Source organism: Tursiops truncatus, chromosome 15 (assembly GCF_011762595.2).
Source record: "Tursiops truncatus isolate mTurTru1 chromosome 15, mTurTru1.mat.Y, whole genome shotgun sequence".
NCBI classification, from domain to species: domain Eukaryota; kingdom Metazoa; phylum Chordata; class Mammalia; order Artiodactyla; family Delphinidae; genus Tursiops; species Tursiops truncatus.
The window spans coordinates 4,037,530-4,055,197 of record NC_047048.1 but is presented as its reverse complement, the minus strand read 5'-3'; the positions used below and the strand labels follow the sequence as shown (position 1 = coordinate 4,055,197).

Here is a 17,668-nt window from a genome sequence, read left to right as displayed (position 1 = left end):
AAGATCCCAGGAGAGCAGAAGCAAAGAACTTTTCCAAGATGCATGTGAGGGCTGCCGCCTCAGGATCCAGAGGGGCAAGGATCAGGGAGAGTTAAAAAACTAAGTGGAGATTATCACTGGATAACTTATGTGGAGCCTTAAAAGTGAAGATGTTTATCAAGGCACATTTTTCTAAAGCTCAGTATGGACTGAGATTGTATCTGCGTTCTTTCTGCCATGTTTTTACAGTGTGCTTCACTAAATTTTTTACATAGTTTTCTACAAGATCAGTACTTAGAATGCATTATAATGCTGTGAATGTAAAGAATTCACATTTGAAAATGTTTTGCTTTTGTCCAAGCCTTCTTAACATACGTATTTAATTACAAGGCATGAACATTAATGGGGCTTTGAACGTTTAAAGCTCTTTTCCTGAGATTAATTTGATTTAATTACTCCTGAGATAGATGTTTGCAGCCTTGGTGACTTGCCATTTGGAGGCAACTGTGAGAGAAGAGTGGCTGAACCATGACTTCTGTCAGGTTCAGCTTTTGGCTGTTTATTTCCCTCCCACTGCATACCCTTCCCTCTCATTTTCAGCTCGTCACTTTGTCCTTTTGATTTTGGGTGGAAAGAGGAAAGGTAATAGAATTCGCCCCTGTGGAGTTCATCTTGTAGCTGGCTGTATTTTCAAAGTAGTAATGTTTAGTGTACATTCCTTAGTGTCCAGTAACAGAACAGTTTCTGTGGCCCTGCTCTCCCAGACTTAAAAAAGTCCTTCCTTGCACCCTGGGTCCTTCAACCTTGGTGGCCTATGGGGAGGGGAGGAGTAGGCCCAGGCCCACAAAAGAGCCCAGACCCCAGACGGGGGCCAGTGGGAGTCCCCCTCTCCTAACATTAGTCGCATCTAGTTCTGAAGGCAGAGGAGGTCAGGGAGCCTGTGGGGCACAGAGGAGGAGTGGCTGTTGAAGGTCACTGTACTCCTTTTCATCTCAAGCCACCTCCACCAGGGGACCCACCCCGTGTCCACACATCTGCAGTGGGTGACAATCAGGGTGTTTCCTTGGTTCCTACAGCCCGAGTCCAGTGAATGAAGGCTCACCCCTCTTTCTGCTGTGGTCTGGCTCGCTGTAGGAAGCAGAGTGTGGCATGAGCAGCCAGTGGCACGGGTGGAAGGGAGACAGAGGTCTGGCCAGCAGAAGCTGGCTTCGCCCGGTGTGGGACTCACCTCAGCAGTCTCCAGCAGCCTCGTCCACATGCGCCTCGGCAGGAACGGGTGTGGGGCCTGTGGGTGGGGAGCAGTGCAGATGGCCCCAGCAGGAGCCCACTTTTCCTTCTTGGGGGAGCTAAGCAAGGTGTTTCATTGACTTCTTTAGCCACCTCAAAAAAAAAAAATAAATAAGGCACACCATTTGATTTGCTAAAGGAAGGAACCATGCAAAAGTAAAAGCTTCGTTCTTCCTTCCTATTTGTGAGGTGCCTTTTGGACAGATGTTGCTTGGGAGCCCATTGGAATAGCTGTTAAGAAATCAGTAGCGCCCCCTTTCTCCCCCTCTGCTCCATAGGCGGGGCACAGGCACCCAGGCCTGAGGGCAACTTGGGGACGCTACACGACCACTCGGGGTGATCTTCGCTGCCACCGACGTAAGCCAAGCTGGAATTTCCAGAAACCCCAGGGAGTGTCGTACAACAGGAGTGGTGGCTGGTGCTCCTGCACAAGCAGGTCAGGGATAACAAAGTCTGGAAGTAGTTTCAACCTCAGGATTTTTTTTTTTTTTTAGTTTATTTGGTTGTGCTGGGACTTGGTTGTGGCAGGTGGGCCCCTTAGTTGCAGCTCAAGGGTTCCTTTGTTGCTCCACGTGATCTCCTTAGTTGCTTCATGCAAACTCCCAGCTGTAGCATGCACATGGTATCCAGTTCCCCGACCAGGAATCGAACCCGGGCGCCCCCGCATTGGGAGCGCAGAGTGTTAACCACTGTGCCACCAGGGAAGTCCCTCAGGATTTTTTTTTTTAAGGCAGACTCCCACTTAGAAAGCCCAGCTAATGGAAACACATGTTCGGCCATCACAAATCAGAGCCAAACACTGGCCAGGCTGAACTGCTTCTCTGCCCACTTGTTCTTCACACATCACTGTCTACTTTTATCTAGGCCTTAACTCAGCCATGGCGGCCTTCTCACCATATGTCACTTGTCATATCATAGTGTTGCAATTTTTCTTTTTTTTTTAATTTATTTTTGGCTGCATTGGGCCTTCGTTGCTGCACGTGGGCTTACTCTAGTTGTGGCAAGCGGGGGGCTGCCCTTCGTTGTGGTGTGTGGGCTTCTCGTTGCAGTGGCTTCTCTTGTTGCGGAGCACAGGCTCTAGGCGCGCGGGCTTCAGTAGTTGTGGCGTGCAGACTCAGTAGTTGTGGCTCGCGGGCTCTAGAGCGCAGGCTCAGTAGTAGTGGCACATGGGTTTAGTTGCCCCGCGGCGTGCGGGATCTTCCCGGACCAGGGCTCGAACCCATGTCCCCTGCATTGTCAGGCAGATTCTTAACCGCTGTGCCACCAGGGAAGCCCTGCAATTTTTCTTTAAACAAAAACTACCCCTGTCCCCATCCGGAATTAAGTTAGAAAATCCTGTCTCTCACTTGTGTCTGTGGTAATGGCCAGAGTAATTAGGCTATAAACTCTGCTCGGCTAATCATGAGCTTTGTACAGATTCTATCCCAAGACACTAATATGATTGCCACCCACTTCCCCCAATAATAACTGTATCGCTCATTGATTATCTTCTGCTGTGCTCAGCACTCTGAAAACTCTTACCAGTCCTCAGAGTAACCCTGAAAGGCATCATCATCATTCCCAGTTTACCAAATGGGGACACTGAGGCTCAGGGGTTAAGTGCACACCTGTAAATGGCAGAGCCAGGACTGAGGCTCGAGTGTCTGTTTAGAAAGTTCTAGTGAAGCAGTTAAGATCACAGTGCCTGAGTGCCTGTGACCTTGGAGTCTTTACAGGGAGAGTGGGGATAATGTGGTACCTGCTCAGGGTGTGATGAGGAGTGAGGCAGCACCACCAGGCTCTCTTGTTGCTACGTAAGAACAGCAGCTGTTGGTTATTGAGCACACACATTTCTCATTTATGTTTACAGAAATCCTGCCAGGTACTTGTTTCTCCGTTTTTGTTTTGTTTTTGTTTCCCCGTTTTCTGCGGAAGCAGAGAGGCCAGGACTTTCTCAGGGTCACACAGATGCTCTGACCCTCTGCTCTGCCATGTGGTGCTGCCCCTTTAGCCTGCAGGCTGGCATTTGCTTTTTGCCATATGATTGTAGTCATTCCGTATGTACACTGCTGTGCCTTGCTTTTTTACTCAACATAACGTAAGCACTTTTTGCATTCTCTAACCATGTGTAAACATGTGTCATGGGTGGCTGTCATTCCATCAATCAGATGTGCTTCAGCTTATTCCCATGCACCCCTGAGCTGGAAATGCAGGAGGCTTTCCGCTTTTTGCTGCTGCAAACAGTGCAGTGCACGGCCTTGTATGTAAAGCCTTCTCTTTTTTAGAATTATTCATGAGGATAGATCTCTAGAGTAGGACTCCTGGGCCCAAGAGAATCAATTTTCTTAAGACTCTTAAGACATAGTTCCAGATTTCTTTCCAGGATTGTATATGGTTATCTTTCCTCCAGTACATGCTGCTTATTTTAAAAGGAAAAATGTCATCTGTTCTTCAGCACAGAGACTGGCTGCCCCAGGCTGAACAGTGACACATGCTGCCTGGCTGCCCTTCAGAGAGGCACTGACACCTTTGAAGGGCTGCTTTGTGAAGTAGCCTTTGAGGTGATTCCGGAGGATTTCAAGACAAAACAGGAATTTTCGGAGTCCAGATTTGAGCAAAAGCAAGTATAGGCCAGCACGTCGGTACAGAGTTTGTCCTGGCAGCGTGACACCCACTCTGGTCTCAGTTGTCCTCTGAGTGGACAGTTGTGCTTGCATTTTAGTGCAGGCGTTTCTTGATTGTCCCTGCCGTGAGGAGAGAAGCTGCTGGAGTAAAGAAACAGCATGAGAAGAACCAAAACAAACCGATGGGGGCTTCCCTGGTGGCACAGTGGTTAAGAATCCACCTGCCGATGCAGGGGACACAGGTTCAAGCCCTGGTCCGGGAAGATCCCACATGCCACGGAGCAGCTAAGCCTGCGAGCCACTACTGAGCCCGCGTGCCACATCTGCTGAAGCCTAGAGCCCCTGCTCCGCAACAAGAGAAGCCACTGCAATGAGAAGCCCGCGCACTGTGATAAAGAGTAGACCCCGCTTGCCACAACTAGAGAAAGCCCGCGCACAGCAGCGAAGACCCAACACAGCCAGAAATAAATAAATACATACATACATACATCGGATGTGCCTGTGAACCCATCATTGTGAGAGTGGGCGCACGTGTTCCATCCTGGTTGCTGTTGGCTCAGGGAGTTTGTCACCTTTGGTCACCTTTGTAGCATCCTTTTTTTAAATTTTATTTATTTATTTTTGGTTTAGATTCTGGTTCTTCCAGCACTACAGGTTCCAGGCTAGCAGTGATTCTGGATTTAGGCTTCAGGAAACATGAGAGTGGGTGGGTTTGAGGTAGAGCTGAGAGGACTGGCTGGTGGGATAAGTTGGGGGGGGGGGTGAAGAAAAAGGAGGAATCCAGGGTTTTTGCTTGCGCAGCTAGTGGGTGGTGGTGTCCCTTAGTGATACAGAGGAGACTAAGAACAGCTTTGTGGGGAGGTGAGGGGATCAAACTTTGTGTTTCAGACGTGTCTGTGATGCCTTTTAGACCTCCAGGCGGAAATGTTGAAGAGCCAGTCGGATATGCAGGCCTACCACTTAGGGAAGCTGTCAGAGCCAGAGTAGAGCCGGGCACCACCGATCCTGCCTGCGTGGGAGAGCCTCAGAGCCTGGCGTGTCAGCTGGCGAGGGAGTGGATGAGAGGGGACTGCTGGTTTTGCCTGGGAGAGTTGAGGAAACATTATAGAAGTGACTTTAGGATTGGACCTGGAAGGCTGCTGGGTAGCTAGGGCAGAGGAGTGGGGAGAGGCCTCCCAGAAGAAGACACAGCATATTTAAGGTGTGTTTCTGAGGGAAGGGGGGGGGCGGTGGCCGGTGGTGAGCCATTTGGTGAAGGGGACAGTCCTTGTGGGAAGAGTGTGGGCGGCGTCTTGTTAACAATAGCAGGTCCATCCAGGGTGGGAAAGGGGATGATATGATCAAATAAAGGTTTTCAGAAGATTATTCTGGCAGCAGTTTGAAAAAAGGACTGAAAGTGAGAAGAGATTGAAGGCAGGGAGGGCAGTAAGAAGACCCCGTAAGGATGCAGCTCAGCCACACACAAGCAACGCAGTGCAGTTAGCGCTGCTGCTTTCATCCTTAGAGTGATGGCGGAGCCACCGTGCTCCCTGCCCTGGGGCTCTGGCAGCTCAGCAGAAAGGTGGGTATGAGCGGGCCAACGTGCTTTGTGGACAGTTGAGGTTCTGGCTTTATCCATCCAAGTGTGTTGGGAGGGCTGGCTCTTTATCAGTGTGATGGTCTAGCTGCTCAGGTTCTATCTCACCAAGGGCAATTCTAAAGACACTCCTGTTCCTGTTTCTGTAAGACCAGTTGTTTAAAATGCACACACTCACACTAATACTCTCATTCTCCTGGTGGCTTTTTTCCTTTTCTTTTTTTTTTAATTGTATCCTGCAACAGCACATTCCACTGGCAGATTCCACAACAGGAATGTTCTTTCACTTGCTTGATTTCAGTGGTTTGATTTTGTGGTCTGTTGCCATAGCGCCTGGAGCTAAGGCCTTATCAAATAACTGCGCATCTGGTGAAGACTTCAACTCCCAGGAACTGGAGGCAAGGAGAACTGTCAAGGGGCTCTCCGGTCAGCTCTCCCAATACTGGGAGGCCTCGCCCAAGTTCTGGCTTCCTAACAGTCTGCTCCACCAAATACATGTCTTTAATGTATCAATAAATACACCATTTGTTTATATAGTATTTTCTCTGTGCTGCACCATTCTGGGGCGAAAGAATTTGTCCAGCACTCTTCACTGGGGCTGGCTGGAACAGCACTGCCACTGCCTGCGTTCAAATCCCAGCCCCTCCACCAGCTAGTCGTGTGGCCTTACACAGCCCCCTTCACCCTCTGTCTCAGTTTCCCCTACTGTGAAAATAGGGAGGAGAATAGGCCCTCCTGAGAGATTGGCTATAAGGATTGAATGACTTAATATAAGTAAGATGTTTAGTGCATGGGCACTCAGTGAATGTTAGCTGTATTATTATTCATCCCACTGTGTACCTCATTTCTCCTACTCTTAGATTTGGCAACTTTACTAAGTCTTTTCAATATTCTATACTTGTGGCTCCCATAAATTTCCCTGTTGCTCTTCCCAGGGTTCCAATCCCTGTGTGGTCAGGGTTATTGGAAAGTAACTGGAAGCCAACCATACTGCCCATGTTGTTTTCAGGTGCTCATCCTCCGCTCACCTGCAGCATCCTCAGTTTCCTCAGCAGTGTCTACGGACCTGGGTTTTGGTTCTTTAATGCGCTCATTGCTCTGTCAGTTCTCTCGATTTCCCTTTGCCTTTTAAGTGAGAGAAACCAGCTCTCACTTGGTAACCTGCTGTCCAAAAATAGGCTCTGCCACCTTCTGTATGAGGGGGCCTCTCCGACTCAAGTTATTGCTCTAGACACCCCCCCCCCCCCCCCCCCCCCCCCCCCCGCCATGGGGCAGGGTTCTCCTGCAGCTGTGCTTGGCAGGCATGAGGCCTGGAGGCCCGGCTGGGACGCTAGCGATGGCAGAGCAGCAGCTAGACGCCTATTCGTCTGCTGCTGGGTGCCGCCACCCTGTGGGTACTGGAAGGACAGCGTCTCATTCAGTCCTGTAACTCTGTTATCTCTCCTTCATAGACGAGGAAACTAAAGCTGAGAGATGAGCTGCTCGCCCGCGGTCACCATTCAGTGAGTGGCCGAGGCAGACCACCCACATCTGCCCAGAGCCAGTCTCCCGACCACCAGGTTGTGTGGGGAGCCCAAGTTGCCTTAATCTGTCTGAATCTCACTGTGCTCATCTGTAGAATGAGATTAACTGTACATACTTGGTGAGGCTGCGATGCTGGTTGGAGGATATCTCGGGCAGATCTTGACCATGTTAGTTCCCGTCCTGAGACTGGGCACAAGCCTTAATATTCTGTAGCTGCTGTTTATTAAATGTGGATAAAAATATTTACGTTGCGTGAGCTCAGATGACATAAAGCTGTATTGCGTATTTCTCTGCATGTGGGTGTTTTCAGTAAATTGAAAGCCTTGTAGATGGCAGTGAGATGGGAGGGTTTCTGAGGACCATTTTCTTACTGGTCTAGTGAGGAACTGACAGTTACAGCAGGCAGTCAGCAGAGGGCCTCAGAGCCTCACAGATAAGCGCAGATTCTGGCCCTCTCAGGGAGGCCAAGGCCAGCCTTCTTTGGCTTCAGTGGGCGTGCAGTCAGGCAAGCCCAAACTGGAGTGCCCATCTCTGAACTTGGGAGGAAACTCCACCACCTTCGATATCAAGATAGGGGCTAGGTGGAAGATAGAAATCACAGTTAATTACAGAAGTACAGTTGCAAAATCTGGTGGCCTGCTAGTTGGGAATATGTGTAGTCTTGCTTTGAGGGCGGGGCAGAGGATTGTGTGGTATACCATTGTATGTAAGAGAGGAACGCATTGGCTCTGCAGGAACCGGGAGGTGAACAAGAAACTATTTATCTAACTCCTTCACACCCCAGTATCCCCTTGCTCTGGTTTTTATTGGGTTCTGCTTCAGTAACCCGTATGGCCTCTGCATGTATAACCCCCTCCCTGGGCAGACTCTTTCCTGGGAAGTCCTGCGTAATGCTTCCAGGATTGTGGACAGCAAATGCAGAGTGAAGTAATGACAGACACACCCGGAAGAGGATTAAGCTGTTTCGCTCTTAACCCTCAGTATTAGCAATTGAATGGCCAGATTCCAGACTGGTTCTTAGTAATTTCTTTCTAATCTGAGGATCCTGATTGTGGGTGTAGTGACAAGCGCTTGGAACAATGCCTTTATAAGTGCTTGTTGTTGCTACAGTTACCAAAAACTGTATATTGACCTTTATTTTTATTTTTTTATGGTTTATTTTGGCCAAGCCACACGGCATGCAAGATCTTAGTTCCCCGACCAGGGATCGAACCCTGGCCTTTGGCAGTGAGAGTGAGGAGTCCTAACCACTGGACCACGTGGGAACTCCCTGTATATGGGCCTTTAAATCGTGGCCTGGATCTTGCATTCATTCCCTTTTTAACCCATGGATGTCCCTTTTTTTCTCCTTTATAGTGGAAAGCTTAGAAAAATGGCAAGAAAGCCAAAAGAATGCAGTTATATCACTAGCAATAAAATTTATCTCGTGCTCACCTTTAGTGAATGTAGGAGGCATTCATTGCCTGTGCTGCACATACAGTAAGAGCACATAGTGTTCAGAGGGCAGGGGAATCCTTGGTGACTCCTTGATTGGTGCGTGGAAGTGCATGTTCAGCAGTCTCTAAGTAATATGTGTTTGCCCTGAAGTGAACACCTTGACAGTTTAGAAATAATGCTAATACAAAATAAAATCATTTTCAGCTTTCCACACCTTATAATTACATCAGAGTACCCTGAAACTGTTGGGTGGGCAGGTCCCACTTGTGTGTGTGTGTGTGTGTGTGTGTGTGTGTGTGTGTGTGTGTGTTATACCAATATTTTACTTAAACTGGGCCGCTAGTTAGGTTTTCTTAGGAACGAACGTCATAGAACAGAACAGGATCTGGTTTGTTTTGGTTTGCTTTTGTTTGGCTTTGTCTTTAAGAAACAGCAACCCCTACCCACTGGAAACATAGACCTTGGATGAGAGTATTTCCGGCATTCACTGGTCCCATTTTGGAGCACCCCAGCTGGGTGCACACCTGGTCATAGGCCCAAGGTCAGCCTTGAAATAATAGCAGGGGACAATGGCTGGAGGGGAAGTACTTTGAACCTGAGGCCCAAGGAAGGCCAGTGGCCTTTCTGTCTGTCATGGTTCTCATATTGTACTGTTTGTGAGTCCTTTATTTCTTTATCAGTTGTTAGGCCCGAAGTGCCATTCTTCTGCAAGAATAAGGGCTTAGATGAGACTGGCTTTTTCCAGCACAAGCCTACTCTTTCTAACTGTGCACCTGTCCCCCTTTTGTGCCCTCTCAGGGCGTCTGGGGTGCTGTTTGTGTTCCAAGAGTGCCATCGCAGCTGTGGCGGCCCTGCAGACAGGCAGACAGGACCGGAGCAGCAGGTCTGGAGCCGACTGCGCCACTTTGTTCCACACAGAAATGCCATGCGGACAGAGGCTGCAGGGAAGCAGCTCACTGGCTCTGCTGCAAGTGCTGCTGGGAGATTTCCCCAGCAGCGGTTCTGACATGGCTTACCTTGTTTCAGAGTCATACTCATTTTTTGCACCTGCTGTCAACACTTTCACTGTCAGCTTCGTTTTGTGTTAAAATTTGCATAAATTTTAAAGGTATGAAGCTGGGGAAAAAAGCATTTCTTTCAGATAGAGGTGGTGCTATGAGCTTCATGATCTGTGTGGTCCTGCCTCTCTCCTCCATCCACGGAGATACAGCCCAGAAAAGTCACTTCCCTTGCAGGAGCCTTAGATTCTTGTCTGTGACTCACTTGCCTCTGTGCAGGAGGTTAGGGATTGACAAGATGATGGGTGTGAAGCACCCAGTACAGTAAGTAGTATATAGCAGGTATTTAATAAACGATGCCATATCTGAGTCTTTGAGAGTTGATACTTCTTCTTTCCACGCTATTATTTTATTAATTGATTTATTTATTTTTGCTGTGTTGGGTCTTCGTTTCTGTGCGAGGGCTTTCTCTAGTTGTGGCAAGCGGGGGCCATTCTTCATCGCGGTGCGCATCCTCTCACTATCTCGGCCTCTCTTGTCGCAGAGCACAGGCTCCAGACGCGCAGGCTCAGTAGTTGTGGCTCACGGGCCTAGCTGCTCTGCGGCATGTGGGATCTTTCCAGACCAGGGCTCGAACCCGTGTCCCCTGCATTAGCAGGCAGATTCTCAACCACCGTGCCACCAGGGAAGCCCCCTCCACGCTATTATTTTAAAATCAAATTTTAACCTTTCAATTAAATTGCGGGAGTTCTGCTCTGTTACATATGAAGCTAACATATACAAACATTAACCGTTTTACCTCCACATTGCTTTAAAGGCTCCCTTCTTTGCGCTCCTACAAGTGGGTGTCAGCATTTCTTTGAACACTCTTCCCAAGGATTCCTTGACTGGCAGATTTCTCATAGCCTGTGATGACTTAGGGTTGTTTGGGTTTTTTCGTCTAAATCTAGCCATATGGAAGAATTTCTTCAGAATCTCTTATCTCCCCACTTCACCTGGTCGGACTTTCACTCTGGACTGTAGCTGTGGCCTCCTGCACTCAGTCTCCTGACTCTCTTTTCCTCCCTCCAGTATGCCCTATAATGTTGTCAGCCTTGCTGTTCCTTCACATCACCCAGTTAGAACCTGCAGTGGCTTCTAGAGCCCAGGCCTTTGACACTCTTTCAAAAGAAAGAAATCTGGCCTCTGCCTCCTGATTTCTCACAGACCAGACCAGGTCCTCCACGTGCCTGCCTCTGCTCATGCACGTGCCTTCACCTGGACCATTCTCTTCGCCTCTTGTCCTGCTGTCTCCACAAAGCCCTCTCCAGTCCACACTGCTTTGTGGATCCACATTAATTAAATAGATAAATTGGCAGGTAAATAGATAGGTAGGTAGGTAGGCAGGCAGAGGCCCTGTTTTATACTTCAGGGCTCCACAGAAGAATCTCAGTAACCACTGACTATTTAACCTGCTTCCCCCTCTCAGGTAGGGCTGGTGCCAGATGTAGTACTGCCCACAGGTGGGGTTTGGTGTTGGAGAGAATACATCTGTCTCAGCATCAGATTGTTCAGTAAGCTGGTCTCAGGGAGTCCAGTTGGTGCAGAGCGGATACCCACACTGTACATGCGTGTCCCCGTCCCACCATGAGAGTGGGTAGAGAGGCTGATAGATACCACCCCATGTCTCTTGTAAAGACAGAACAAACCTATAAATTGCAGCTTCTTAGGCCAAGGCTTAGGAAATCTCAGCACTCCTGTAGATTTTACGACCAGGGGATCCCCGGAGGTCAAGCGATAGGATCCAGAGAGAGAACCTCAAGCACAAAGCTCCTCAGCTTCTCACCTTCCATCCTAGACCTCCTGCTCTCCGCAGCTCCCTTCTCCTCCACTCTCCCACCTCTCCTTGCAACCTGTCACCAAGTTCTCTCCAGATCTCTCCTCTGCCCTGCGCTGCTCGCCCGGATCACAGCAGCCTCCTCACAAGGCTTCCACTTCCAGTTTCATGCTCCATACCTGCACTGGAGTGATCTCCTACAGAACAAACTTGGCCACGTTGTCTCCTGTTTAACACCCTCCATAGCCCCCATGGCTCTTAGGATGCACCTTAGGAGGCCTTACACATCTGGCCCGGGATCTAGTTGGCCTCATCAGACTCCTCTGCTGCACATCTTCCTTCTCCCAGCATCATGTTCCAGCCCCACACGACTTGAGTTTCCTCACTAGACCAGCTCTCTCACATCTCTGCTCTTTGTACTTGTTACACCCTCCACCCTCTCCTGGGTGACTCTTCCTGAACCTTTGAACCTCAGCCAGACCCTCTCCTTTGTGCAGCCTTCCCAGGCCCCACCCCTCCCCTGAACAGCTAGAACACCATGTGACCCTTCTCTCTTGTCCCACTCTACGAGACCCTTCTCTCTTGTCCCACTCTACAGTAGCCGATACCTGAACAGAAACACTGTAGGATCCACCTCTTAGCCGGCACCTATTCAGGACCTGGCATAAGCATTTGTTTGGAGGAACAAGTTAGTCAGTCACGAGGAGTAGACACCACCACTCCCTGATGATCTCTGCTTTATGAGAAGACAGCTCTTTTCACAGAGGCCTTTTCCGAGCAGCAGTAACCATGAACTCTTGTACTTGTCTTGGGGGGGGGGGGCGCCTGGGGAGAAAGGTGGAGAGGGAGCAGTCTCTTGATGGTTAAGGAAAACCACATATACCTTTGTAAAAAGGGTGGGGGCAGGGTGGAGACAGCCAGACCAGCTGGTGAGTGGCAGCAGTTCAGTAGCTGGATGAACAAACAAGCCTAAACCTAGAGCCAAGGTTGTGAATGTTTCCTTGGTGCCAGTGCTCATCCCTCAGCTGTGCCCGGTCCTAAATCTGGTCTGTAAAGTGCAGAAAACCCTACCCCCAGCGCACGCGTGTGTGTGCACACACACACACCCCTGATGCAGCTCATAGCCATTTTCATTTAGTCCTCACCAACATTATAAACTATTTTTTTAGTTAGCTACCAATATATGAAATCAGATTTTATGTAAAATTTCAGATTTCTGGCTTCTCTTAAATTTAAAGCTTAGGCAAACTGAATCTCGCTTTTGATTGGCCACCACGATTGGTTATTTTCTAGCAGCTTGCATTACCTGCCACCCATATGGGCGTTTTGAGATTGCAGTTCCTGGTCTGCTGTAATCTCCTCCTGAAAGTCAGAGACAGAGTCTTGTTCATGGTTTTATTTCCACTTGCTAATACAGTGTCTAGCTTGCTTGATAAATATTTGTTGAAATCGATTTAATCACACTTTAGTATCATAACTATTTGTTGTTGTGTACTGGCAAGAGAATGCAGGGAGACGGATGCAAATTTAATTCAACATGTATTTTGTGAATTCTGGAAACCTCTTTTTATTCCCAGAAGATATATTGAGTCTGATTCCTGTTGAAATTGGTCAGTAGCATAAACTATCTCTTCATACTCTAAGCACCACATTGCGTTGAGGGGGGTGGTATATTCTGAGGATTACCATTAGTAAAGGTAGAAGTAACTGGTATAACTACAGGATTATTGGGAATTCCCTGGTCCAGTGGTTGGGACTTGGCACTTTCACTGCAGGGGCCTGGGTTCAGTCCCTGGGCGGGGAACTGAGAATCCCACAAGCCACGCGGCATGGCCAAAGAAAAAAATTATTATTCCCCCAAAGTCAGCATGTACTTAGAGGCCCCACTTCCAGGAAGCCACGTGTTCATCTGAATGGAAAATAGATCAGTGGCACTCTCGGTTTTCGGGGACTTAGTCACAGTCTCCACAGCCTGTTCCCATCTGTCCCCCAAAAATCATGACTTAGAGTTTCAGCATGAATGAAGAAGGTCAAAGGGCAGCAGTGTGTGCACAGAGGGTCAGGACCTCTCTAGATCCACCACCATCTAGTGTTTGATCACCATTGAAGGCCACCCTATTAATTTGCTAGGGCCGCCATAACAGAATACCACAGATCGGCAGCTTAAACAACAGACATTTACTTTCTCACAGTTCTGGAGGCTGGAAGTCCAAGATCAAGGTGTTGGCAAGTTTGATTTCTTCTTAGACCTCTCTCCTTGGCTTGCAGATAGCCACCTCCTCACTGTGTCCTCACAGGGCCTTTCCACTGTGAATGCAAATCTCTGGTGTCTCTCTATGTGTCCAGATACCCTTCTTCTATAAGGACACCAGTCAGGTTGGCTTAGGGTCTACCCTAAGAGCCTCATTTCAACCTAATCACCCCTTTAAAGGCCCTGTCTCTAAACAGATTCACATTCTGAGCTACTGGGGGTTAGGACTTCAACATCTGAATTTGGGAGGGAGCACAATTCAGTCCATAATGGCCGCCCAAAAAACCCAGTGTCTTTTGTAGCCTGATTCAGGTGAGAAAGCCACAGAAATCAGGGGTGGTTATAATCGAGCTTACAGCTGAGCCAGAGACAAATCTGTTAGAGCTTTAGCAGATGTGTCCCCGTGTATTTCCAGGTGGTCCAGCCTTCGTCCAGGCACCTAGGGCAATTGCTGCTGAGCCCGAGTGGAGCCGAGCTTGGGGAGCCTGACAAAAGGCAAATGGCTTCTGGTGAAGTTTTGTCCTATTGTCCATCTGTTGTTTTGAGTAGTTGCTGTAAGGAAGGAATTAAGAATGAAAAACAAAGATACTGGCAACACCAGAGCAGGCTACCACTCTGGCAGCTCTCTGCAGGGTCGGGTGTTCACAAAATCACTAGGCCCTTCTAGGGGAGGAGACATGGAAGGGGGGTGTGAGTGACATGGTTCCTATTGAGTAGACCTTCAGCTCTACCTTCCTGGGCTGGGCTTATCTTGCCTTCAAGGAAAGCTGTGGACAGGCTCCTTATATGGCCAAACACTACAAGTTCCCCCTCGGTACACCATATAACTGGAACAGAGAATTGGGGCCACGGAGAAAGGCTGAAAGACAGCTTAAAAGAGATGAGAGGGAAGTCACATTTGCAACATATTGTGTTACGAGACCCATTTACAACACCTTAGTTGCACTTTTGCTTCCAAAGGTCACCTTTGGGTGTTTGAACATGAAGAAAACTAATGAAAAAGTGGTTTAGCATTAGTGGGTGGTGGTTAAGCATGCTTTAGGGTCAAATGGTGAGGACGCACCATTGATTAGTTTCTCTCTGATCAAATAGTGTTTGAGATAGTGGTATGCTAAGGTTTGTTTTATACTTGAGTGACTAACTGTACTGAAAATTTAAGTCCAAGAATAAGCAAACAAGAAAATAAAAGACCATTTGTCTTCATCAGCAGTCAGCTCAGCACCCTCGCCTGGTTCTGAATGTCTTCTTGGCAGCTTCCTCGACGTGGCATCAGGCGAGCCCTACTTCCCCGCATAGCTGGGTCCTTCCCTGCATCAGCAAGCAGCCTTTACGGGCAGGCGAGTATGTGCTCAGTGCAGATGGTTTATATACTTGAAGACCCTGCGCCGGCATTGTTTGTTTGCAAGGTGCTTTCCAAAATGCATTGTTCACCATCTCGTTTTCAACAACAATATTTGGCAAATTTGATAACAAATTTTAGACCTTGATTTACAAGCATAAAGAATTATAGATTTCACTATTGCTCCCTCCTGTCACCTCACTCTCTCATACCTCTTTGTCCCCTACTGTTAAATATGTTGATGGCCTTTCCCTTGAAGCAAGATGGAGTGATGATTTCACGAGCATTGAGTAAACTCTGCCTGTCCCCTTAGCCATGCTGAAAAGAATGGAGAATGAATATAGTCAACTTCCCTAAAAATTGCCTGTAGTGAAAACTGATCTACTAAAGAACCCATATTACCCGATTTTTTTCTTGTCTGAATAGAGGTATCAGAAAGATCAGCAAAACCAAGACCTGTGTAAGAAGAGGCCAGGGCTTCTCAAACTTTACTGTGTATTAGAATCACTCAGTGATCTTGTCAAAATGCAAATCTGCTTAGTAAGTCTAGAGCGGAGCCTGATGTTCTGCAGTTCTAACAAGCTCCCAGGGAAAGACAGTGCTGCTCGTCCTCTGAGGAGCAGTAACTAGGTAACCATCCCCTGAATGCTCTCTGATGTTCTTTATACTATTATGTCCCACAGAACTAAAAATCATTGATTAAACTGCTTGTATTCCTAAGGGAAAGGACTAGTTTTCAGTTGGATAAAGAGTGACTTCCCTGGTGGTCCAGTGGGTAAGTCTCCGCACTCCCAATGCAGGGGGCCCAGGTTTGATCCCTGGTCGGAGAACTAGATCCTGCATGTGTGCCACAACTAAGAGTCTGCATGCCACAACTAAAAGATCCCATGTGCCGCAACTAAGACCCAGCACAGCCTGCATTAAGAAAGAAAGGGAGGGAGGGAGGGAAGGAAAAAAAATTGGATAAAGAGCCATGTGGGCATGTGAGTTCAGTAGGGGTGTAAGGATGATAGTATCCGAAGACATCAGATGGATAGCGTACTAACCAAATACATAGTGTTTTACTGTTTCCTATAACAAAAATATATGAAAACTTACAGCATAACTGGAGTTGCCAAAGCATGTGAAGTGGGAGCATGGAGGGAGTGAGGCATTAGGAGGGTGACAGCACGAAGCGTTTCTGTATCGAGACAGGTCTCTGTGTTCCTGTTTCTGTGCCTTTCGAGTTGGGATTCTTCCACTTGCATTTTTTATCATGCCCCTGTGTCAAGTTGACAGTTTTTCCTCCCTTTTCTGACCCTTCTATTCAGTCATATTGCTTGAGCCCAAGAGAGGCTTTTCATTTTGTCACACTTAAGGAGCAAGGAGGGAAAGATTGAAAGCTCACCATTGCTGTTTACTCTGAGGAGGGGGTTTGTTTGTTTGTTTGTTAATGAGGATATGAAAAACTACTAGCTAGGCAGCCGCTCCCTCCCTGCAAGCCTGCTGTATAAACGGCACTTGTGAAGCAGGTATAACTCTACCTCCAGCTAAGTTCAAGGAGAAAACGTTCCTTCCAACACCAAAGGAAAGGGACTGTCATTGGCAGCACATCAGCAATCCATGTCACTCTTGGTTTTCTTAACCTGCTTCATAAGAATTAAACAGCCCTTATTGTCCCTCCCATTGACAGCAGAACAGAAGGAGGGAACGTGAAAGTACCAGTAAAGATCAGAAATGACTGCACCCTTTCAATTTTTTACCATTGTTTGCTCTTTCCTTTCTGGGAAGACAGTGAGGATTCTATCTCCTTAAGATGTACAGAATTTGGGGGCTTCCCTGGTGGCGCAGTGGTTGAGAGTCCGCCTGCCGATGCAGGGGACACGGGTTCGTGCCCCAGTCCGGGAAGATCCCACATGCCGCGGAGCGGCTGGGCCCATGAGCCATGGCCGCTGAGCCTGCGTGTCCAGAGCCTGTGCTCTGCAACGGGAGAGGCCACAACAGTGAGAGGCCTGCGTACCGCAAAAAAAACACAAAAAACATGTACAGAATTTGGGAGAATTCTGGGTTCTTTGCAGGAAAATCATTCTGAAAACCTTTGCGAGTATGTAGTCCCCTTGATTGCCATCCCTTTTCCAGGAGCTGCCCGTGTGCCTGTGGGCAAATTAGATGTTTATAAATGGCCGTCCACTCCCTGGACAGTGAGGAAGAAAAGAGCTTTGTGGTCAGGCGTAACCCAGGCAGAGTATTGCCAGGGTCCACGGTGGAAGGATTAGGCCCTCTGTTCAAAACATTGCCAATATGTGAAGCATAAAGAGAGCACACAGTTTGATAATTTCAAGCACTGCTGACTATACCCGGCAGTCTGCTTGGCCCCCGATGGGCACTTAGTCGATATTTTAAGTGGATATCAGCATAGAATCTGCCCTGCAAACCTTATGAGCAAAAGAAAAAGAAAAGACAGACATACCCACACTGCACTGTGTGCAAATGTAGGAAACAAGCCCTGAGGAACATCAGGCCGTTGCTGGTGCTCTCCCTAATTGCTGGGGAGTTAGAAACACAAATGGCAGGGGTTGAGAGGAGCAGCAGAGAAGCTGAGTCCCTGCTAGTGAGGTCAGCATTCAAAGGGAGAGCCTCTCAAGAATATACAATGGAGAAAAGACAGCCTCTTCAGTAAGTGGCGCTGGGAAAACTGGACAGATACATGTAAAAGAATGAAATTAGAGCACACCCTAGCACCATACACAAAAATAAACTCAAAATGGATTAGAGACCTAAATGCAAGGCCAGACACTGTAAAACTGTTAGAGGAAAACATAGGCAGAACACTCTATGACATAAACCACAGCAAGATTCTTTTTGATGCACCTCCTAGA

General features: G+C 48.1%; 1 protein-coding gene across 8 annotated transcripts in view; it reads left to right on the top strand.

Moving 5' to 3' along the window:
- The window catches only part of RNF216 (ring finger protein 216), a 171,072-nt gene that overhangs the window by 101,875 nt on the left and 51,529 nt on the right, over window positions 1-17,668 (top strand). Inside the window, exon 14 of one of the 8 annotated variants that reach the window (XM_073791857.1) lies at window positions 9,205-9,960. The exons of the other annotated variants lie outside the window; for them this stretch is intronic. Coding sequence (XP_073647958.1) covers window positions 9,205-9,732 — 528 coding nt within the window. The 3' untranslated portion in view covers window positions 9,733-9,960. Of the gene's footprint in view, window positions 1-9,204; window positions 9,961-17,668 lie in introns of those variants that run through there. 8 annotated transcript variants of the gene reach the window in all.